The 25,167-nt window shown below is 41.8% G+C and overlaps 2 protein-coding genes across 2 annotated transcripts in view; one reads left to right on the top strand and one right to left on the bottom strand.

The window, feature by feature from the left end:
• Positions 1 to 692: 692 nt before the first annotated feature.
• RESF1 (retroelement silencing factor 1) overlaps positions 693 to 25,167 on the bottom strand; it is a 59,832-nt gene continuing 35,357 nt past the window's right edge. The window contains exons 6-7 of the transcript XR_016281491.1: positions 8,945 to 9,048; positions 693 to 781 (exon numbers count right to left, since the gene is read on the bottom strand). The gene's annotated coding sequence lies outside the window, so the exon portion shown is untranslated. The remainder of the gene's footprint in view (positions 782 to 8,944; positions 9,049 to 25,167) is intronic.
• LOC149311750 (putative CENPB DNA-binding domain-containing protein 1) lies at positions 15,218 to 23,424 on the top strand. The gene is made up of 3 exons (XM_089526604.1): positions 15,218 to 15,393; positions 16,796 to 17,379; positions 23,277 to 23,424. Exons 2-3 carry the CDS (start codon positions 16,805 to 16,807, stop codon positions 23,422 to 23,424), a joined length of 723 nt encoding a protein of 240 aa, XP_089382730.1. The 5' UTR covers positions 15,218 to 15,393; positions 16,796 to 16,804.

Raw genomic sequence — 25,167 nt, 5'->3', positions numbered from 1 at the left:
CCTCCAGCGCGCTGGTCTTCCCCTTTATGCGGTTATTTTGGCCACTTGAAAAGTCGGCACCTCTGGCTGAGACGTCCTCGTAGGACGGCGGGAGAGCTGCCAACGGTCAAGTAGAAGTGGGGCCCCTCTCGTCGTACAGCAATCACCGTTGTCCGCCGGGGTCGTGCCAGCTGGGTGAGGCTAACACCTTCCTCTGAAGCTCTCAGGCAAGGGTGCTCCACTTCCCGGCCAACCGCACCAGAAAATGAAGGGGGAGGGTAGCAAGCCCTCCCAACCTATGCCGGAAGGGTCCTTGGAGCACCCAGCAACAAAGAGAGTCCAGACTCCGACTGTAGCTCAAAATAAGCACATCTTTATTACCCGTACGGGGTGACAGCTGCCTACATGGCAATTCCAAGACTGTCACACCCAATTGTCTTTCTTCAAACCTTTTATACATTCAAAAATGCAAGCATAGTTTAAACAGCATCTCTTTTTGGGTTAACTTTCAACATTTCCCAAAACCAGTTTATTGACTCATTCCTGTCTTCCTGCCTTCCTGACAAGTTTCCACAGTTCTGGTTAATCCTTCACAATCCCATTGTTCCTCTTTATCAGATTGCTTGGCCATGCTATGCTGTAATCATTAAACTGCCCAACTGTCCTTTTAACCTTTAGGTATTTGTTCCTCTCAGTATAATTTTATGATGTGATTGCATCCCAAGATTACTGTCCTCTTGATTTTCTTTCCAAGTTGTATGGTGCAAGGCAATTGCCTGGTGGCAGAGTCTCCCATGGGAGTCTGAGAGCACAAAAACAAAGCACAAAACACAGTAAAAAGTAGCAGAAAAGACCATGCAAGTGCAATGAGTGCAATAAAAAGATTCTCATATAGTGAAACTATAAGCAACTTCTAAATGAAAACACACTTGGAAACACTTAGGTGTTGCTGAGATGGAGTAACCCTACCAAATTTTGCTGGGCAACCATAGAATGCAATACCGAGTGGTACTTGTTGTTTCAGTAGCTTGGTAAAAGGTTTTAAAGTATATTAAAGTATTTTAGAGTGTTTGAATTATCTTTGGTTGCTCTAAAGTGGTTTTATTGATTGTATCTCACTGTTGATACATGGGAGATTGGAAATACTTAAATAAATTTAAATAATAAATATGATACTTTCACAATGTTGTATTCTTTCTATATAATATGCTGACACTTCAGTCCTTTGTTGACAAAGTTCTGTTTGAGGCCATAATTTTACAAGAAGTGAAAGATCAGAATAAGTGGAAGATCGCATACTGATCTTCTGCTTCACAAGGGCATGGGCCATTTCACCTCACAATTTTAATGTCCTTTGTCTAGCAGGCTGAAATGTTAGCATACCCTGCATTCCCTACACTGCATTTTGAAGCCTTAATAATTTAATATCTCATATCTGGAGATAGCAGATTTTTGAAAGATCAATGAGCTTTCAGAAGCACTAGGTTAGATTCCCAGGAAAAAAGGAACATGTCTCCAAGAAATGTGGATATTCAGGTAAACAAGACCATCTAATCTAAATGCTTGAATTAATTACATTTATTTATTAAATCTTTTAAAAAAGAAAATAGATTTCACTGTCTTACAACAATAAAGCAAAACAGTCTATTTCAAGGACAGATATTTTGTGGAATACATTCAATTTAATTCAGAGACATAGCCATGTTAGTCCAGCGTAGCAGTATGCAAAGGAATCTTGCAGCACCTTTGAGACTGACCGTGTGAAAGAGGTTGTAGCATGAGCCTTTGGAGATTTGTTGCATCTGAGGAAGTACACAAAACCCTCTAAAGCTTATGCTACCATTTCTTTTGCACAGTTAGTCCCAAAGATGCTGCAAGATCCCTTAAAATTTAAGAAAGCTGCAACTGGAGAAATGTCCCAACTCAAATTAGCAGATATAAAATATAATCTGTCACGTTAGCCCTGAAAACCTTTTCTTTTTTTTTAAGGTGGCCAATGTCAGGTCCAGAAAAGCTATCCCCCACCCCCCAATGAAAATACTGATTTGACTAGAGTTACCGTATTCCACTTCTTAAAATCTGGACACTTAATTTGCATATTATGGAAATATTCTAATTATGGAATCCACTCTAATTTACATTCTGATTATGCAAATTTAGTACATCAGTGGTTGCATTTCCCCCCACTATGTTTCACCTTTGTACCATTTTAAAAGTCAGAACTGACATGACAGAAACAGTGCAGACCAATGTTTAAAATGATAGACTTGGAATAGAGATCCAAATCCCTAAGGTGAACCTATCATAGGGTTTTCTTGGGGGTGGGGTGGGGGTGGGTTGCCACTGCCATCCTCTGAGGCTAGCCCTAGCAAACTCAATGAATTTTCCTTCTGATTAGACCTATTTAGGATTGTGGTATATTTATTCATTTGTCATTCTGGAGGGAGGCAGTGTGAAAAGCCAGATGACAGACCAGATCCTGAAGCATTCCCTCCCCCTTCTTGTCTCTACACTCCCTCTCAACCAAGGGTCACACAGTATATATACCCCACTCACTTCCATGTCAGCATTCTCTGAAGATGTCAGCCACAGATGCTGGCAAAACTTCAGGAATAAACTCTTCCAGAACGCAGCCACATAACTCCCCAAAACCACAAAAAAACTAGGCATAATCTATGTTTTCATACTTCAAGCAGTGGAATATCTTGAAGTCGGTTTCCCATGGCACTAGGGAGTTATGGAGGAAAAATTGGGGATGCGGGGTAAGAGTCTGCTACTACCGCTGCACTGCATCTGTTGCTTGAGGTAGTTGCCTCACTCTGTCTAAGAGTAGAGACAGTCTTAAGTAGGAAGAACAGAAAACCAAACATAGACATCTCATAATTTATTACAACCATCTTAATGTGCAGAACATTTCTCAAGAGCAAATAAGGGTACCTACACTGAGAACCAGCATAGTGCAGTGGCTCAAGCATTGGACTACAACTCTAGGGAACCCACTGTGTAACCTTGGGTGAGTCACACACACTCAGCCCCAGAAAACCCTCTAATACGTTTGTCTTAGGGTTGCCAAAAGTCGGAAACGACTTGAAAGCAGACAAAAACAAATAGAAACAATTTGGAAGTCTTATAGCTCCTGGCTCAAGATCTAATCAGGAAACAAAATAGAAAGGTAAGATGGTACATTCAGAGATTAGTCTATTAAGCAGCACACTGCAAGAGTCTGAGGTCAGGCTGATTTGCAAGCATGTCACAGAGTGGCATTAAGAAATCTGTCAAAGTAAGTACATGTCTTGAAAATGAATGAGTTAGATGAGGGACCTATTAACAGACAGAGGTGAGACCAGCCAGAGAAGCCATGTTGTGCTGATGACCTTCTATGGCAGCTATTTGATATCCTTTGAGGTCATTACACCAACAAGGTGGAAGATACAGATACTCTGCAGCAGGAATTTTTTGTGATATATATTTATTTATGAATTAGAGTTTGTATTCAGCTCTGTTCTGCAGGCTCATGGACAACGTGGGTTTAATGCAATTGGACTTCTAAAAAGAACTTTGTACAAATGACATACATTTGAGGAACCAAAAGACGTGAGCAGGGTTCCTGATGATAGGGTGACTAGGAGGTCTCTCATTCACAGGGTTGCCTTAAGTCGAAAGTGACATTACAGCAGTTAATAACAACAGCAGCTTATATGCAAACAGAAGCTGATAAATAATTAAATGCTGGAAGATCCTTGATGGTTTTTGCCATAGCAGACTGACATAGATGGCCCCACTGAGTATCATTTGATTTCAGAAATCCTTATGGCTGCAGTTCTGAACATCCTTATGTGAGACTAAGGGCAAATCCACATTGACAGGAAAATCTAGTTCATCTTCAGGTCACCCTGATCCGCAGCAACCACCAGCTTGTCTACACACACCAAGGAGAGTTCAGGAGAAATGTCCACGCAAGTCTCCCTTTTGAAGGCACCCCAGTCTGATCAATCACAGCATGTGCGGCTACAGGGGCAAAAGGAGAAGTTTCTCTTGAAATCCAAGTTGCCTCCATCCTTTCCGAAGCTACAAGCTTCTTTATTAGGCAGACAGCACAGTTAGCTCTCCTGAAAAGGATGGGAGGGGGGTAATTTCAAATTCAATATGAGCATCTTTTTTGTCTTGCTAATGGAACATTATTATTATTATTATTATTATTATTATTATTATTATTATTATTATTATTATTATTTTCCTGGAGTATCCACGTGGCCAGAAGCAGAGGGGCCTGCCTGCATGAAGATCCCTCCAATATCATCTGAACTGAGAACAGCTACATTTGGACAATATGCAGGTTTGGGACTAACACTGTCTATTTTCTCCTCCTGTATGATTTTTAACATCTTTGCCTGATAAAGAAGCCAGTAGAGCTTGGAAAGCTTGCAATATGTATTCTGTGTATTTTGTTTGTCCCAATAAAACAATCTCTGTTTTGTGGATTTTGGAGGTTTATGTTTTCTAGAAAAATTAACTTTCCCTCCAGATACTGTGGGGATTGCAGCTAAGCTCAGAGGAAGCACAGAAGCCTAAGGAGGGTGCCAGATGATGTCCTTATCCCTGTAAAATATCAGTGGCCCAATCATCTGAGGCCTGGCTCTGTTACACAGCTGTTAAAATAAGTTTAGGATTGCATTACCTGTCACTTACTGTATATACAGTACTCATGTATACCCTATATACTCGACTATAAGTTGTGAAGTGTGAAGTCAAAGGCATTCATGGCTGGCATCCATAGTTTTTTGTGGGTTTTTCGGGCTATGTGGCTATGTTCTAGAAGAGTTTCTTCCTGACGTTTCGCCAGCATCTGTGGCTGGCATCTTCAGAGAATGCTTGCCTGGAAAGGACTTGAGTGCCCTGGAAAGGCATGAGTGATTTGCATGTGTATTGTTTTGTTGCTAATGGCAGGCCTCAGGGTGGGAGGGTCTGCAAAAGAATCAAGGAACACGAGAGACATTGCAGACTGGGCCGCCCAGAACAATCAGCAGTAGCAGAACATGCCACAAACCATCCTGGGCATAAAATACTGTTTGAAAACACTGAAATTCTGGACCATGCCAACTACTACCATGTCAGAATGCACAGGGAAGCCATTGAAATCCGTAAACACCTGGACAATTTCAATAAAAAAGAGGAAATCCTTAAAGTAAACAAGGTTTGGCTACCAGTCCTGAAAGATAGCAAGATAAAGACTCAACAAATGCAAATGAGAAATCTCCCAGCAGACAATGAGCACTAATCAAGCAGACACTAATCCTCTTTTGCAGACCCTCCCACCCTGAGGCCTGCCATTAGCAATGGAACAATCCACATGCAAATCACTCCTGCCTTTCCAGGTCACACAATATATATACCCAAGTCCTTTCCAGGCAAACATTCTCTGAAGATGCCACCCACAGATGCTGGTGAAACGTCAGGAAGAAACTCTTCTAGAACATGGCCCCATAGCCCAAAAAACTATAAATTGTGAAATTTATGCCTAAAAATTGACCCTAAAATCCTGGGTTGAATTATATACGGGTCAACACACTAACAGTGCTTAGAAAGGTCCTGAAACAAGCACCACCGTGATGCCCCACTCTCCCCCACTCTTTGTGCCTCCAGGCAGTTGTGTGTGTGTATGTGTATGTATAAGAGTTTCCTAATCCAATTTGAAAGCCTTCTCTTCCCATCAAAGGAACACCCCTTTTAACTCCATTTCTTTCCCTTCTTCCCAAACCAACTTGAAAGCCTTCTCTTCCCATCAGACAAACGTCCCTTTTAACTCCATATCCCAGGGACGTAGCCAGGATTTTAGGAAGGGGGGGTCCAGACTAAGTGCCACCATTATAATGGGGCTTGGGTGCAGCATTTTTCTAATGGAAGGGGGGGTCCGGACCCCAAGAACCCCCCCTTGGCTACGTCCCTGCATATCCTTTCCCCCCCAATCTGATGTTAAAGCCATCTCTTCCCATCAAAAAAACACCCCTTTTAACTCCATTTCCTTTCCTCCACAATCTGATGTTAAAATGTTCTCTTCCCATCAAAGAAACACTCCCATTTCCCTCCACTTCCTTCCTTTCTCAATCTGATCTTGAAACCTTCTTCTCCAGCACCAGAGAAGTGATGTTAGGTGGTTGAGAAAGGTCCAGAAAAGGAGAAGGAGAAACTGAAGTGATATTTTCCCCTTTCCATCCTTTGTTATAGCCTCCTAAGTTTTATCCTTGACTTATCCACAGGTCATATCAAAATCTATGTTTTTAATCCTGAAACCTTCCCTTGACTTATACATGAGGTCGACTTGTACCCGAGCATATACAGTAATTCTAGAAATTTTAGTCAAAAAATTAACCCCAAAAAACTGGGTCAATTTATCCAAGGATCAATATGAGTACTGTACTTTAACTCTTATTTAAAAAGGAATCATCCCCGGTGAAAGGCAAGAGTGTAATATGTCCTGGAAGCACTGATCTCCTTCTGTTATTTCATCCATCCAGCCTTCAGTATGAATAATAATAATAAAAATTTATTTATACCCCGCCCCTTTGAGGTCAATCGGTCAATATGAACACAAACAGTTGTGCCTGCTGGAATTTTATAAGTTCTTTGGCATTGTTTTCCTCTGCTTAATCCTTTAGATCCTTTGTTACATGCAAATTTTATCCTTGACTTATCCATGGGTCACATCAAAATCCATAATTTTGGCCTCAAAACCTGCCCTCGAATTATATATGCGGTGGACTTATAGTCGAGTATATATGGTCATTTTGGATGTTGCTGCAGCTCCTGTAAAAAGCAAATGTGACTTTCTTGCTCATCATTATAACACCATTATCAAGAACAGGGCTTTTTCACACTACACAAACATAGCACTATCAGTCTACTTTAATAGTCATTGTTTTATCCCATGGAATCCTACAAGAGTTTGAAGCACTAGAGCTCTCTGGCTGAGAATTCTGTGACTGAAAATCACAGATTCCAGGGATGTTGCTGCAGCAGTTAAAGGAGAATTATAGCGCTATAACTGTGCAGTGTGAATGGACCCACAGTCAGTGGCTGAATGGTGAGATTACAGGCAAGAGTAGCAATGAGTGCAACCACTGCTGTTCTTTGTCAGTGTCTCCCAGAGGCAGAAGGAAGAAGAGATAATTGAAGGAAACAATTGGTTATAAAGGTTGTAGTAAGGAAGGGGAAAAGCAGCAGAAGCCTCTACCATCCAGCAGCTATTTCAGGTGGCTTTTGTAAGGAGGGGGGCCACCAATTTCATTTATTTACAGCCATAGACCAGAAGCTGAACGTGGAGCTTGACTCAAGAGGGGAAAAAGCAGAGCTTGGGAAAGGTTTATTTTTAATAGGATCCTGGTGGCTGGTGGATTCTGGGAGCTGAAACCCAAAAATGTAACGTCTCCAAAATCTGACTGAAGCTTGTATTTGATTCACATAAGGATTCTCCCAGTAAAGAAGACAAAAGCATGGGTTCTTGCTATGCAACCATAGAAAGATAATCAGCTCTGGAAAACAGCTCTTAAAATTACTCTCCATTGCCAGATGAAATGTTTCCAATTTTGAATTTTCCCCCCTCAAGGATATTATTCAATAATAATATGAAGCATAGAGCAGCATCTCAACAGATTTTCCCCTACCCTGTTATTGAATAATGTCCTTGAAAAAAGATATCTCTAGAAAATGGAAACACTTAAGTCAGCAGTGGATTCTTTGAATGTGTTGGGTTTTTTTGGATAGGAACACTTGGTCAACTGTTCTCAAGCCACTTCAGCCTCTTCTTTGCAATACAAAGGAGTTGTTTGTCAGTTTTTGAAAAGCTCCTGTTTTTTTCTTAAAACCCATTTGGAGAAACAGCAAAATGACATCATGCAAAAAACCTTGTCTCTATTCTCTTTCCTGTTTTCCTTTTGCTGTCCCCATTTGTTCTCTTGTGTTCTCAGCTTCTCTGACATTTACCAGGCAGAAATTCAAAATCCAACTTTTGAAGCATTTCCCAAAGGGGTTTAGTAGTATTCCCTTTGTCACTTTATCAAAGGTGATGTAATATTTTGAACACAGCCAGAGGTCAAGACCAACCAAAGTGCATGTCAGAAATCAGAATAAAACTGTAAATCCAAAATTCAGGACAAAAATAAAAATTCATTTTACAACTGCTCTCTAAGATCACTAAACAAAGTATACAATTATCCCCACTCCTGCTCCTGTTCTCCATTTTTATGAATGAAAATAAAGCCCCACAGCATAAAGAGCTCATTAGTTTGCTTCTGGCTGTTGCCAGGCTTGAGATAGCCAGGAACTGGAAAACTGGAAAGTTGAATATTGCAGGATGGTGGACTAGACTCTGGGACTTGTGGTTAATGGAGAAAATGGCAGATAATAACAACAGAGCAAGTGGCTTACACTCTGGATTGACCTTTCATAAGGTTTGGCACCCATTTATTGAATACATCCAGCAAGATTTAGTCTCTAGACATCCCCCAATTTTAGCTAAATTTTTATGGAAAGATGTCTTTCAGGATCCCTGAACACACCTTTTATCTATAACTTTCAGGGCCTTACATGGGTTATTGTCTGTATTTATTGTTGATTTGGTGTACTGTTAGTTGTCATGTTTTGTTTTAGAATGTATTAATAAATTTTTAATTTAAAAAATTAAAAAATAAAAATTCAAGAGTGAATCATAGCCCTCATCACCATTCATATTAATTATTAGGCAAGTGGTCTATTGATATAGCTCATTGCAGGGGGAAGATACACTACAGAGGACAAATGGCACCACATGCATCAAAAGGATCCTAGTTCAAGCCACAGTAAGTAGCTTCTACCTCAGTACCCACATGGACTAATTGGATCTGATGCCTATCACTCCATTTATCCATTCAAATTGTCCCATAATCCAGAAATTAATGAAAATCCACAGACTGCCACATTGCTATGTTACCTGAAATGGAAAGGTAACATTCTTCTTTCTTGGTCCAATGCTGAAATGTATACACAAAATGTGAAGGAATGTCTCTTGAGTATTTGGAGGAAGGAGGATTTTCTCTTGAGATCCATTCCATGGGTCATAGAAAAGGGTAGGAAACAGATATTAGGCTGCTTGCAATGTTAGCCTTATTAATAATTTGTTTGCCTTACAGTAATTCAGAGCTGGTTTCTGTGTGGACTCCTGACCTCATTTAAGATTGGTGAGGATGTTTTACAGGAGAGTTGTGTCCCCTGATGGCTCCTAGGAGTGTGATTCTCTCTCATCTCCCAATTTATAGATTTTTAGGACTGGCAAGACCCCGAAGTCTGCACTGATGGCTTTTGATAGCTGCATGTGAACCATGGGCCACATTATTCCCACCTCCACTGCAGACAAGTTAATATAAGCAGTGAGTTCAGAGGAAAATAAAATTCCAACAATACAGATGGTACTAATTATATCAAAACTTAAATATGTGTATAATGGTATTTTGGGGAAGGCCTGAGCTTTTCAAGCTGGGCTTTCATTATTGGTTCAATACTGACATAAATTCAACACAGAAAAATAAATGGTTATCCAGTGTTGAAGTGAACTCTGATTTTATTTTGGGATCTGATATATATGATGGCACCATGAGACTTCCTTTCGTTTCCTCACTACTGGGCTTCTGTCCCCCATTTAAAAACAGAGGGGACTGTAAAATCATTAATAGAATATCACTTCATATATATTTAAAGTAAAATAGCATATATATATTAAAATTTAAAGTAAAATAACATATATATATACAGTGGTACCCCGGGATACGAATTGATCGCGTTACGAAATTTCCGGGGTACGAAAAAGTTAGATTGGAAAAAACTGTTCCGGGTAACGAAAGATTTTTCGGGTTACGAAATTCATTTCGGCGCGTTTCGGCGCGAAATTCAAATGCGAAGCGCGGCTAGCGGCTTTCCAGCGCTAACGGAAAGCCTTTTCGGGTTGCGAAATGTATCGGGTTACGAACGGCGCCGCGGAACGAATTAATTTCGTAACCCGAGGTAGCACTGTATGTTATTTTACTTTAAATGTTAATATATATATGTTATTTTACTTTAAATTTTATTTCAAAATTTATTTTAGTTAAAAAATTGAAAAATTAAAATTTAACATTTTTAACCCGTTTCATAGCCAGTGCTAGACTCCCAGATCCCTTTCACATGTAGTCTCCTTCAGTCAGGTGTCGCCCATCCTATATCTGTTCATTTCATTTTTCCGCCCTAAGTGCAGTACCTTACATTTCTCTGTGTTGAAATTCATTTTGTTAGTTTCGGTCCAGCTTTCTAATCTATTCAGGTCATTTTGAATTTTGATCCTGTCCTCTGGGGTATTACCTACTCCTCCTAATTTGGTGTCATCTGCAAATTTGATAAGTATTCCCCCACTTCTGACATCCAAGTCATTGATAAAGATGTTGAATAGCACTGGCCCCAGGACAGAGCCCTGTGGGACCCCACTTGTCACTTCTCTCCAGGATGAAGAGGAGCCATTGTTGAGCACCCTTTGGGTTCGGCCAGTCAACCAATTACAAATCCACCTATCACATTGTCCAGCCCACATTTTACCAGCTTATCTGCAAGAATACTATGGGAGACTTTGTCAAAGACCTTATTGAAATCAAGATGTGCTATATCTACAGCATTCCCTTTGTCTACCAAGCTGATAATTTTATCAAAAAAGGAGATCAGATTAGTCTGGCATGACTTGTTTCTCAGAAACCCATGTTGACTTTTGTGATTATAGCATTGCTTTCTAAATGTTCACAGAATCTCTGTTTAATTATCTGCTCTAGAATCTTTCCTGGTATTGATGTCAGACTAAGATCCTCGTTTTCCCCTTTTTGAAGATAGAGACAATGTTTGGATGTAGGTCATCTGGTCCTGGAGACTTACGTAAATTAGATTAACCAGGTATTCCTGTACTTCCTCTTTACTTATGCTGTGGTGCATTTTCCCTTTCTGCCCTCTGCTCCATTTTCCTCAGGCTGAGCACCCTTTTCTTTTTCTGAGAACACTGAGGCAAAGAAGGTGTTCTGTGTCCCCTGTTAGCATTTTGCCATCTTCTCCACACAATGGCCCTACCATTTCCTTCTTCCTCCTTTTGCTAATGGACATATCCAAAAAAGCCCTTTTTATTGTTCTTAACCTCACTAGCAAGCCAGAGCGCATTCTGTGCTTTTGCTTTTCTGATTTTCCCTTTACATGTGTTAGCTATCTGTTTGAATCCCTCCTTGGTGATTTCCCCCTTTTTCCATTTCTTATACATGTCCCATTTAAAACTTAGCTCCTTTGAAAGTACTTTAGTCATCCATTTTTCCTCCTTGTTGGAACAGTTTGAAATTTGCCTTCAGTATCTCCCTTTTGAGAAACTCCCATCCATCCTGAACTCTCTTCTCTTTTACTATTCCTGACCATGGAATTACTCCCAGTCTTTCTCTCAGTTTACTGAAATCAGCTCTCCTAAAGACAAGCATGTGTGTCTGACTATGACTGGCTTCTCCTTTCCATTGTATAGCAAATTCCAGGAGGACATGATCACTCCCACCTAAGGATCCCACCACTTGCACCCTATCAACCAGGGAATTCCATCTTGGACCTCAGAACAGCAGTCATTGACCCAAAGAATTACAAAGGCAGATTGGAAAGAGAAACAGCATAACTGGAATTCATCTACAAACTACAGTCCCTCAGCAATGGATTGCACAAAGACAATGGTTTCCTGACACACTACATACACTTCAACACTACCTGAACCCATCCTCATGGGGATGCCCTACATTCATCTATTCCCCTAGTCCCACTGAAAAACTGGATCTGCCAGTTCTTCTCCTTCCTATGTCTTTGTGTACTAACGACTATCGTTAAAACTGGACCTGCAACTTCATTTCCATAAACAAAGGATTTGTAATTTGAATTAATATCCTCACATACCAATGGCATATATATGTCTGTACCTGGCTTTCATTCCACCAAATGCATCTGAGGAAGGAGACTGAAGTCTACGAAAGCTCATGCTGCCAATTTCTTTCTTTCAGTTAGTCTCAAAGGTGCTACAAGATCTCTCTCTACGTACTGATTCTACAGACTAATATGTCTATATCTTTGAATTCTAACCCATTAACCATGTCATCCTTGTTGGTTACGACATGATCTAAAATGGCTAGTCCCCAGTTGCCTCTTCCATGTTTTGGGCAATGAAATTGTCTTCCAGGCAAGTAAGGAATTTGCTAGTGATTAAGAACGTGGAAGGAAAAATGGGGTATGAAGTAAAAATATATAATTAACGATATTTTCTACATCTCCGAAAATGATTGTTAACTTGATTGGAATGTATTTCCCTCAATGCTATTTTTTGGGAGGGGGAGAGGGGAGAAAATATATTATGAAATATGGATTGTACAATTTGTATTATGTACTGTGTAATAAAAATTAATTTAAAAAAAAAAAGGAATTTGCTAGACCTTAATGTTTTGACTGAGTTTGCTTTCCAACAAATATCAAGATAGTTGAAATCACCCATCACTACTACATCTCTCCTTTCTGAGTGTGTGGTCATCTGCTCTAAATGAGAAGTACTAATCAGAAGTACACAACAGAAATAAAGCCATTAATATACTTATAGCAGTCAGCACTCTACATTTGCAGCTTTGACTTTTGCAGTTTGATTATTTATGGATTTGATTATGATGTTTTTTCTAGGAACCACTAGGTCCTCCAGAGTGACTCTGCTGGATGCTGGCCATAGAGTTGTGCTGGAAGATCTAGAGAAAACACTTCTGTAAGTTTTTATAGCTCCTCCAGAACAATTCTACGGTCATTGATTGTTGGATGTTCATCACAGAGTTGTACTGGAGGTCCCAGAGATTCCTAGAGAAGTGTTCTCCTGGTTAAAAAAAATGTGTTTTTTTAATTTGCAGTTTTTTCCACTTTCATGGGTGCCCTGAGCCTCTAATCCCAGTAAATGTGAAGGGTCCACTGCACTGCACTGTACAGATAATCCTCCAGGAACATCGGTCAACTGTTGTCTATATTTCTACTTGGTTTAATATTATTAGCAATGTTACAAATATGGAAGACAGGGGGCCCTCAAATCAAAGTGATCACAAATACTAAATTGACTTTGTGCAAGACCTGTTTATCTTTAATGGCAGTCCAGATAAATTACTCAGTCATCAAACTGTAGTATTGTAAATTGTTGGGATTGAAATCCATGTCCGGTCATATTCCCTTTTCATTCCTGCAGTATAGGCTTATTTTAGTAACAATTTATTCTTTGTTAAAATATGAGCATTTTCTTCCATTTTTAAAAGAATTTGCTTGTGAGATTAATTGATAAACAATTTCCCTCCTAAAGGATGCTATTGTGCCTTCAAGACATTTCGGACTTAGGGCCATGCTATTCATGGGGTTTTCTTGCCAAGTTTTTTCAGAAGGGGTTTGCCATTGCCACCTTCTGAGACTGAGAGAGGGTGGCTTGCCCAAGTAGGTTTCCATGACTGAGCTGGGATTCAAACCCTGGTCTGCCAACGTCCTAGTTCAATGCTGAATCCATTCTCTGGCCCTCAATACACTGAAATATACGCAATCCATGAAATGTCAATGAATCACAAATCACTCAGCACAAATCTATCCTTTCATCATTAATGTTTCAGTAGTAAATTCTTGTAAAACTACCATTACCGGCCTGATGTAGATATTTTATGGCATTTCAGTTTAACACAGCTACACTGACTACCCACTCATGATCCGACAATTGGATCATCAAATTCTCTGCATACTGTAAGCATATTTATGGCACAGACATTGCCACCTATTTCATCATACTCAGGAAGACACAAAACCTTTTTAAAATATCAGATCAAAATATAGAATTTTGATGCAAACCAGTTTGTGAAATCATGACCCCACCAGGGTGACCAGATGTCCTAACCGCAAATGAGCACAAGGCACCACAAAATGTGGAACATGGAAGGCAGATGTAGGACATTCCCAAAGAAAAGCTAAGAACACTCATATTAATGTAAATTCATGCTTAGGCATGCCCAAAATGGAGGACATTTTGAAAGTCTTCTTGGACAAAGGTTGAAATGTAGGACATGTCCTGGAAAAAAGGAAGACCTCTGGTCACTCTGGACCCCATAGCTAGCATCATCATTTTTCAGCATTTTTTAAAAATAGTTGTTTTGTATTTGACAAGCATTTATCTTTTGGAAAAACACAACTTTAAAAGCCTTTCATAAAACTGAAAAAACTCCCACTTTTTTGGCATATGACAATGCATTGGTATCTTGTAGTCTTCTATGCATGCTCTAAAATTAAAAAGTAATAATCTTATGTCATTCAAGTCTTATCTCAAATACATCAAAAGAAATGCCTTAAAAATCAACAGAGTCCCAAATAATGAATGGAAGATAACATAGAATTCTAGTGTGTCAAAATGACAATAAACTCTTTGTAAAAATTATCAGCAGTTGCCTGTTAAATTCCATCTAAATGGGTAAGTTGCATCCCTTACAGACTAATGTAACATTTCCAAATGCCTGAGAGTTTCCAGACAGGGTTTTTATCAGTGCATTTTACATGATTTCCTAGCAATCTTCTCATGAGTCTCCTTTTTTTTCTCAGCTTCTTCCACCTTTTTTTTTCTGGGGAAAATTCGTGTTAATAAAAAGCTGGAATAGTTGCACAGTCCTTTCTAATTGAAATCACATCGAGTCCAGTGTGTATCATCAAGTCTTAAGCAGAGTTTGGAAATAGCTAGTTATAAATAACATGTTACTTGTTTCAAATTCCTTCCTTTCTTTCAATAATTTGTGGTACCTTATAACAACTAAAAGTGTATCTACACTGTAGAAAGAATGTAGTTTGACACTACACTGGTGCCTCGGGATACGAAATGATCGGCTTACGAAATTTCCGGGATACGAAAAAGTTGGATTGGGGAAAACTGTTCCGGGTTACGAAATGTTTTTCGGGTTACGAAATCCATTTCGGCGCGAAATTCAAATGATGCAAAGTGCAGCTACAGGCTTTCCAGGGCTTTCCAGGGCTAACGGAAAGCTAAGGGGGCTGGGTTAGGGGTTAGCTTTGGCGCGAATTTTGAATTTCGTTAGCAGCAGTGATTGGCTTGAGAAATCAAGCTGATCATCTGGATTGGCTAACGAAATTGGGGGGGTGGCCTGGCTTCAGAAACAAAAGTCGGCTTCCATTGATCTGCTCCTTTGTCTGGCCTTGTGGACTGTCTGAGCAAGAGTTTCTTCTGAGCTCTAACTCTTGGTTCCACTGTTGGTCTGGACTTTTCCTGGCTTTCTGCCTTTGGACTTGTTCTGCCTTTGCCAGGTGTACTCTTCGGATCAAGACCGGCCATCAGGAATTTCTCTACAGGTAGGTGGATGGATTTTTACCTTCTTCTTGTGGGGTGAGACAGTGTGAGCATGCTTTTGCTGTGTGGATTATGGGCTTGGGGTGCTGGTTTGCTTTTTTTTTTTTTCTTTGCTGTTTTCAAAGTGTGGAGTGTGGGTTTTAAAACTTTGGCTATGGTCCCATGTGGGCCAGGGAGTCTCACCATAGGGTTGCATGTTCTGATTTGTGGATTATGGGCTTGGGGTGCTGGCTTGCTTTTTTCTTTTTTTTTTTCTTTGCTGTTTTCAAAGTGTGGAGTGTGGGTTTTAAAACTTTGGCTATGGTCCCATGTGGGCCAGGGAGTCTCACCATAGGGTTGCATGTTCTGATTTGTGGATTATGGGCTTGGGGTGCTGGTTTGCTTTTTTCTTTTTTTTTTTTTCTTTGCTGTTTTCAAAGTGTGGAGTGTGGGTTTTAAAACTTTGGCTATGGTCCCATGTGGGCCAGGGAGTCTCACCATAGGGTTGCATGTTCTGATTTGTGGATTATGGGCTTGGGGTGCTGGTTTGCTTTTTTCTTTTTTTTTTTTTTCTTTGCTGTTTTCAAAGTGTGGAGTGTGGGTTTTAAAACTTTGGCTATGGTCCCATGTGGGCCAGGGAGTCTCACCATAGGGTGGCATTTGCAGATTTGGGGGTTTTGGCCTTGGGGTGCTGGCTTGCTTTTTTCTTTTTTTTTTTTTCTTTGCTGTTTTCAAAGTGTGGAGTGTGGGTTTTAAAACTTTGGCTATGGTCCCATGTGGGCCAGGGAGTCTCACCATAGGGTGGCATTTGCAGATTTGGGGGTTTTGGCCTATGGGTTTGTGTTCTGAGGTGCTTTGGCCATGGCTGTGATGATTTGAGAGTGTGGGATGTGAGTTTTGCATGTTTGGCCTTGATTTGATGTGGGCCAGAGAGTGTGACCTTGGAGTTGCATTTTCAGATTTGGGGGTTTTGGCCTATGGGTTTGTGTTCTGAGGTGCTTTGGCCATGGCTGTGATGATTTGAGAGTGTGGGATGTGAGTTTTGCATGTTTGGCCTTGATTTGATGTGGGCCAGAGAGTGTGACTTTGGGGTTGCATTTTCAGATTTGGGGGTTTTGGCCTATGGGTTTGTGTTCTGAGGTGCTTTGGCCATGGCTGTGATGATTTGAGAGTGTGGGATGTGAGTTTTGCATGTTTGGCCTTGATTTGATGTGGGCCAGAGAGTGTGACTTTGGGGTTGCATTTTCAGATTTGGGGGTTTTGGCCTATGGGTTTGTGTTCTGAGGTGCTTTGGTCATGGCTGTGATGATTTGAGAGTGTGGGGTGTGAGTTTTGCAAGTTTGGGCCAGAGAGTGTGACCATGGGGGTGGGGGTGGTTTCCAATTGTGGCTTTTGCTCAGTGCCTGTGCCTTTTGTCCTTTTTAGGCTTGAGCTATGGCTCCCAAGAAAGCCACAGATAAAAGCGGCGGTGACAAAAAGAAGAGGGCTCCCTTGTCCTTGGAGGACAAGAAGGAAATCATCGCCAAGCACGAGAGGGGCGTGCGCTTGGTGGACATTGCCAAGGAGTATGGACGAAACCCTTCGACAATTGGCACTGTCCTCAAGCAGAAGGAGGCCATCAGAGCTGTTGTGGCTCCAGCGAAAGGCGTGACAACGATTGCCAAGCAGAGGACACCGAAGCACGAGGAGATGGAGCGCCTGCTGCTCCTCTGGATTAAGGAAAAGGAGCGAGTCGGGGACACTGTGACCACCTCGGTCATCTGTGAGAAGGCCACCACCATTTTCGAAGACCTGGCCAGCAAGGAGGCAGGTGAAGGAACTTCTTCCCAGGAGGAGCCAGCCACCCCGGAATTCAAAGCATCACGTGGCTGGTTTGAAAGGTTCAAGAAGAGGACCGGGATCCACTCTGTCGTCCGTCACGGCGAGGCGTCCAGCGCAGACCACCAGGCCGCCGAAGCATTTGTCATCGAGTTCAAGGCCATGGTGGAGGAGGAAGGCTATGTCCCGAAGCAAGTGTTCAATTGCGACGAGACGGGCCTCTTCTGGAAGAAGATGCCTCGCCGCACCTACATCACCCAGGAGGAGAGGAGATTGCCAGGCCACAAGCCTATGAAGGACCGCTTCACACTTGCGTTGTGTGCCAATGCCAGCGGGGACTGTAAGGTCAAGCCCCTGTTGGTGTACCACTCTGAAAATCCAAGGGCCTTCAAGGCACACAACATTCAGAAGGACAGGTTGCCAGTGATGTGGCGTTCCAATGGCCGCGCATGGGTCACACGCCTCCTTTTCGTGGAATGGATCAACAGTATCTTCGCCCCGACTGTGAAGCGGTACCTGGAGGAAGAGGATTTGCCCTTGAAGTGCCTCCTCCTCTTGGACAATGCTCCTGCGCACCCGCATGGCCTGGAGAAGGACATCCTTGATGAGTTCTCCTTCATCAAGGTCCAGTTTCTGCCGCCCAACACGACCTCCCTCTTGCAACCCATGGACCAGCAGGTGATTGCCAACTTCAAGAAGATCTACACCAAGCACCTGTTCAAGCGTTGTTTTGATGTGACGGAGAGCACACAGCTGACCCTTTGAGAGTTCTGGAAGCAGCATTTTGATATCGTCGTGTGCTTGAAGATGGTGGACTTGGCCTGGCAGGAGATCACCAGGCGCAACCTGATTGCTGCGTGGAGGAAGCTGTGGCCTGATGCTTCTTCCTTGGAAGGGTCACAGACCGAGGGTGCTGAGCCAGGTGAAGAAGAAGAGGTTGCTGAGATCGTCTCCATCGCAAGGTCCCTGGGACTCGACGTGGACAACGAGGACGTGGAGGAACTCATCGAGGAGCACAGCGAGGACCTGACAACAGAGGACCTGAAGGCCTTGGCGGCCATGCAACACTCGGCCGTGGATGAGGACGTGCTCCATTTCGACAGGGGCCAGCAGGAGGAGGCTGCGGGGGCATTTTTGCCAACTGCAGAAATTAAAGACATTTTGCGGCAATTCCACAATGTGTCTTCATATGTTGAGAAGCACCACCCTGAGAAGGTGCTCACCAGCCATGCCATTGCCCATTTTGATAATGTCTGCCTTAGCCATTTTAAGAACCTGCTTAAGGCCCGGCAAAAGCAGACATCCTTGGACCAGTTCTTCACTAGAGAGGGAGAACCGTCATCCAAGAAGGGAAAAGGTGACCCTTAAAAAAAAGGTGACCCTTAAAAAAAACACCAAATTTAAAAAAAAAAAATTGTTGTTAAACTGGTTAACTTTGTTAAATTGGTTGCATTGGCTAAATTGGCTGAATTGGTTGCATTGGCTAAATTGGCTGAATTGGTTGAATTGGCTAAATTGGCTGAATTGGCTGAATTGGTTGAATTGGGTTGAATTGGGTTGAATTGGTTTAAATTTGGCTTTTTTGGCTGCCCCTCTCCTCCTCCTCCTGCCTCACTCTGAGATGCCAGGACCAGATGCCAAGACCAGCAAAAGATAAGTCAAAAACATTTTTTTTCTTTATCCTTTAGAAACTTTAGAATGGACCTGCATGTCATTCTTAAGCTCTTTAGTGCCTCAGGCAACTTTGTATTACATTGTATTGTAGGGTACTTAGCTTAATAGGCCTCTATTGTACCTTTGTTTTCACTTGCAGGTTCAGTCTGAGGTCATAGAACGCATTAGTTATTTTCAATGGAAAAAGCGTTTCGGGTTACGAAATTTTCGGCTTACGAAAGGAATAGCGGAACGAATTAATTTCGTAACCCGAGGTAGCAGTGTACTTTAAGTGCTGTAGCTCCATCCTATGGAATCCTGGGATTTGTAGTTTTACAAGGTGTTTAGCTTTCTCTGACAAAGACTGCTGGTGCCTCTTGTCGGTTGTGGTGTGCCTTCAAATCGTTTCTGGCTTATACAGCCCTATCATAGGATTTTCTCTGCCATTTTCTTCAAAGAGGTTTCCCATTGCCATCCTGAGGCTGAGAGTGTCTGACTTACCCAAGTCACTCAGTGGGTTTCATGGCCAAGCCAGAGTTCAAACTCTGGTTTCCCTGTGTCCTTATCCAGTGCTCAAACCACACCACCACACTGGCGCCTCACATAACTACAAATCCCAGGATTCTGTGATGGAGCCATGGCACAGTGGTGTCAAACTACATTATTTCTACAGTGTAGATGCACCTTAAGTAAGGTTGCTATGACTAAACACAATGATAAGGGGTAACACAATGTAATTGAACTATTAGTTGCTTTTTAAGCATGTGGCATTCAATATGGCATTACAAAACGATAGTGGATCAATCTCAGTGCTTGCTCATGCCATAATGTTGTGCTCTGTTATGGATAGTGAGGTGACAGTGATAGCCCTGTTTAAATATTTGAAGGGATATCATATTGAGGATGGAGTATGCTGGTTTTCTGCTGCTCCAGTGATTAGGACACAGAGCAATGGATGCAAACTACAGGAAAAGAGATTCCATCTAAACCTTAGGAAGAACTTCCTGACTGTAAGAGCTGTAACAGTGGGATACACTCCCCCAAGAGTGGTAGTGTCTACTTCTTTGGAGGTTTTTGAACAGAGGATGGATGGCCATCTGTCCGGAATGATTGTGTCTTCCTGCATGGTGTGGGTTGGACTAGATGATCCTTGAGGTCTCTTCCAGAATTCTAGGTGGAAAGGAGGAGAGTGTTTTGTACCATAGGCTAGTGCAAGAGTTTGTTAATAGAAAGCCAGAGGGACATGGCACTTGCAATAATTAAGTGGGTTTTGGGTTGCAGTTTGGGCACTCAGCCTCGAAAAGGTTCACCATCACTGGGCTAGTGGCTTGTACCATTCAAATGTAGGTTTTTAATATTGAGAAAGTAACTATTTCTGTTACTTTTGAGAAATAGGCACACAAATAGTTATATTTCAAAAATTATGACAATCCACTTGGGGCCTTGTAATTTTAAATGTAACTTGTAGAGTATTTCCTGGAGACATACGCCCATGGGTGGACAGTTACAGGGAGTACATGATGGGTGGCTGGACATGGGAGATGATATGTACCTGCCGACATGCTGAGTTAGCAAGAAGAAAAGAAACTTGTACTGCCAACTGCTTACAAGGGTGGAACAGACTAGTATATATCATGTTTATGACTTTATAATAGATTTGAGTATACGCAAGGCTGATCATAAACAATGTGATAACCCCGTGACTTATAAACTTCTGGTATAAATAAAGGACCCTGAAGATTTGTCTCCAGAGCTCATTGCACCATGCTATGACGCTCACTTTGTGATTTTGTACCCTTCAGGTACAAGTAATTTCTTGTTCTCCGATTTTTACTTCTTTACAATGTCAGTTGGTTCAATCGGGACACATTTAAATGAGCTAAATGAAGAGATTTTTAAAAACCACTCTATCAATGGCTTGCTCATACAGAATGCCATTGCCACACTGTCATCTTGTGGAATTGACAGTAATGTTCTGAAATGATTTTGCAACGAACACTAAGCATTTCTCTTGTCTTATCTCCTTAGCATTTTTTCATCTCATGGGACCAAGACCAGGAAATTATTCACCCCAAAGTAAGGGACACTTAACAACAACAACAAAAGCATCGCTCTAAATATATTACAACCAGAGATTCAAGTTTAAAATAATTTTGTAAACTAGTTGCAGCCCTCCTAAATACGGTATCCTAAAAGCATTAGATTTTGTATGATCTTGGAAGCTAGGCAGGTTCGGCGCTGGTTAGGACTTGGATGGGAGTCTACCAACACATACCAGATATTGTTGGCTATATTTCAGATGAAAGAACTGGCAACTATGTGCGTTGGATTTGTCCTTACTGCTCCTTGGGAGGAGAGACAATAAAACAGAAAAGAGAAAGTTTAGGGAAAGAAAGGGAGATCAAAATGGTTAAAACAGGAAAGAGGTGGAAAAAGTAGACATGAGGAAGAAGAATCAATCTTTGTAGGACTGGAAAGGAATGGAAGGAGAAAGAAAAGAAAGTAACTTGGTAGACAGCAAGTGGAAAAGAAATATATTAATGGCACAAAAGAGGCCTTTTATGGTTTATGTGAAGAAATTTTCCTCCATGTATTAGGTAGAAGGCTTTTAGGTACTTTAAATATCTTCATAATCAAGAGCCAGCATGAAGTCACAATACTTGAACAGCTTTCTGCTCACTCAGGTTAAATGAATTAACACATTTCATTGTTGAGTGTTAAGACAGGTTTTTGAGGGACATGAAATTATACTGCAGGGATTTTTTTAAATATCTTTGGACAGTTTTGCAGGACAGAATTGTTTCTTTGGTTGACATTCTCATTGGGGAAATCTGAAAACAAAAACCAACCAAAAAATCTTGGCTTGTTTTCATTTCTCATTTCAGGATGGGTTGTTTCCCATCCTTCTCATTTTGGAGGTCACTTTACATTTCAAACTGAAAGATGTATTGTTTTTGGTCTTTGGGGGCACCTTCTGCCATCTTCCCAGCATTTGGAGAAACAATAAGCATTACCTATTTTGAGGAGCACAGTATCCTCCAAAATCCACAAAACAGTGATACCTTTATTGGGACAAACAAAATGCACAATATACATATTTAAAGTTTTCAAAGCTCCACTGGCTTCTTTAACAGGCAAAAGTGTTAAAAACCATGCAAGAAAAAAAAAAGGGGGGGGGCGATGATGATGTTAGTCATAACCTGTAGTTGGTCAAGATGTTGTGGTTGTTGTCTTCAATTCAGATGGTATGGAAGGGTATTCATGCAGGTGATCCCCTTCTCCTTCTGGCTATGTGGGTACTGGGAGATTCAGTCCAGGAAGTAAATTTTAAATTCCATTAACAAGACAAAAGCTACTGCCTTTGAGATCCAGTTTGCTTGAGATCCACTGTGGTGGAACTCTGGGAAAGCTGGGCTGTTCTGCTGACAAATGCACCATTTCCAAAAATCTTAACAGGGGAATGGTTATGACCTCACTCATGTATCAACATATTTGCAAACTCCAGTTTAAATTAGTCTGATTTCTTACTGTGGCCCCGAAGTAGCAATAGCATCACAAAACAAAGATATATAATCTCAGCAAGGATATCTACTGACCGCACACAATGATAAAGGTACAGAATTACCATCCCAGTCACATATTAAGGATCATGTTAGATAAAGAAGCCTCAAGCTAATTCTTTGGAACTGACATTTGTACAGCTAAACCACCTGGAACATTTTGAGGGTTGTTTGGATGATGGTTTCAGCCTGGAACTGTCTTCTCTGACAAAGTAAAAAGTTAAGACTGATTTTGTGTGGGTGGGAGGCCTCAAGTTCTCTGGGAAGATGACTGGGAGTTACCTTCTGTCCTGTAGGGTGGAATATTTCCCATTACAACAGCCTCCTTTCTACCCCTTAATCTGAGAAAAGGGGAGCTTTTCCAAACAAGCAAACAAAACGAGACAGGGTTTTGGGGTTTTGTCCCCAGTTGAAATTAGCCTTTAATGGTCTGGCTGGCAGTAACTATGACATATTCAGAGCAGGAGCCACAAAGGGTGTATTTAGAGTCTTCCATAATGATTCTGAGCTGGCCACAAGTGCTTGTAGCCAGTTACTGATAAATACCCCAGCATTGTTTGTTTTAGCTTTTGCTGAGCAATGACAGATTGCTAGTATATTGAAACTGCTGAAACTGCTCAAGTTTCATAGAAGCTGAAACTATGGTCAAAGTGCCAACACACACAACCTTGAGAAGAACAAAAACAAGCTACATCCTGCACTGGACAACTGTAGTGTTAGCCTGGCTCAACAGAGGGAGATGGTGTAGGAAGACAGAGCTATCAACATTGGGAGAGGTGACAGGGACAGTGTTGGATGCCCCTGAGCTGTCCCTGCACCTGAAATTGTTTTGGCAGCAGGCTCCCTGAGCTAAAAATGCTGCTTTTTAATGTCAGGTCAGTAAATGGAAAAGTAACCTTGATCCAGGCTGGCTTGCTCTTGGAGCAACATGACAACATGGCCTACATCACAGAGACCTCCCTGGATGAAGCTGTGGGACTAACCTCTCTCAGCTTTCTCCACTTCCCATACACAGTCTACTAGATTTGAATGTGTGTTCTTAAGTGTGGGTGGTCAGTACAGAATAGGGATTCTGTTGAGTGTACCACCCAACCCTGTGCTCATCAGTCTCCCTTTCTGAGTCCACTGAGTTGGCCTTGATGGCACTCGGCTAGCACTTGGGGGGTTTCCAGCATCTATGTGGAGACCTCTCTGTCAGGAGCAGTCCAGATCTTCATGTTCTCCATGACTACCATGGGACTGTTCTAAGTAGTATCTAGTGCCACCCATGGTGCAGGACACCTTTTGGATCTAGTTTTTGGTGTAGGGCATGATAGTGGTCTGAGTGTGGAGGAATTTTATAATTCCATTGAACAGATCACTATCCTGTGGAGTTTACACTCACTGGTAGTAAGAGCCTCTGCAGGGGTGGGGGCTGATTAGGATGGTCCCAGGAGGCTTATGGATTCAGGTGGATTTCTGACAACTCTTGGGAAGTTTCCTGTTGCCATGTCAGGTGCTCCTATTGAAGCCTTCTAGAACTGAAGAGCAGTGGATACAATTGTCCACACATCCTCTCTGATATTGTGGAACCAAGCAAGCCCAGGGTCCTGCTTTTTCATGACATGTTTCAATGTTTTGTCCAGGAGGAATTCCCAAACATCCTCTGTTTTGAGCACAATTAACACGCTCATTGAGTAACATTGGCGCATTACAGACCGCCTAAAAGCAGCGGTCTGCTGGCGCTGCTGGTTGCTCTGCGAGGGAGCTGCAGCAGCCAAACCGCGCGGCTCCTGCGCGGAGCAAAAAATCCCCCAAATGGCACTTCTTCCCACGGCGCAGTTGACGCCGTGAGGCGCCAATGGCGCACTCACGACGTCATAAGCGCCGCGCGACGTGCAGACACTATGCATCCGACACGTAATAATGGCGGCGCCTGTGTGTATAGGGCGCTGCCATTATTAGGCCCTCATCACGTGCTAGGAGTGAGGCAGGTGTGGACGCTAGGTCCCCGGCCAACCCCTAGCACGTGATGGGGGCACCTCAAGAGCCCATCTGTAACGGGCCATTGTGTCTCCTGTTCTCCTTCAAGTAATGTGTCTACTTGGCAGCTCTGTCCTCTCTGCAAATAGGGGAACATGATGAATCCTTCTAAAGTTTTTTTTTCCTAGGGACAGCAACAGATAAGACTCAAAAACAGAGCTCAGGATGCTTTGTTTTTCAGAGGGGAAAAAGACAGCAAATGTGTTAAGGCAATGTGCTGCTTGAGAACAACGCAAACACTGAAAGTTTTTTTTTTTATCTTTCTGCACAATGGACAAATGAAAGGAATAATTTAAATGTAAATTCAGTCAAGGATTTGTTGCTTGCAAAGTACAATTTTAAGCATTTGTCTCGTCCAGTTTTATTAATACAGTGGAGCATTGCCTTATGCAGGGATCCATTCCGGACACACCCACACCCGCGTAAGGCAAATACCGCATAAGCTCGTGCTCGCGGTGGCACGGTGCACACGTCATTCAGTAGATTGCAGTGCAGCTTCTGCATAAACCAGAAGCTGCATATGGCACGCCCGCATATGGAGTGGGCGCGCTGTATATTGCAACCCAACAAGACATTTTAAGGAAGAAAAGTTTCAAAATATGATAGTGTATACAGTAAAATACAGTATATGAAATTTAGCTGTAAATAAATAATATAAAATAAATTCATATTTATTTTGTAATGTCCTACATTTTTCTTGAATGTCTTACATTTTGTGTTGCCTTGTCTTTCTTTGCAGTTATA

This window comes from Sceloporus occidentalis, unplaced genomic scaffold (assembly GCF_023333645.1).
Source record: "Sceloporus occidentalis isolate IW3139 unplaced genomic scaffold, rSceOcc1.0.p SCAF_5, whole genome shotgun sequence".
NCBI lineage: Eukaryota > Metazoa > Chordata > Lepidosauria > Squamata > Phrynosomatidae > Sceloporus > Sceloporus occidentalis.
Note: the sequence above shows the minus strand (reverse complement) of the source record. Positions and strands in the feature narration are given on the sequence as shown.

Excerpts from the sequence above, each read along its gene's own strand:
- LOC149311750 (XM_089526604.1), top strand. The coding sequence starts at position 16,805 with ATGGCTCCCAAGAAAGCCACAGATAAAAGCGGCGGTGACAAAAAGAAG. Across the intron at positions 17,380-23,276 it reads GAGGAAGGCTATGTCCCGAA|GTCAGTAAATGGAAAAGTAA; the intron begins GCAAGTGTTCAA and ends TTTTAATGTCAG.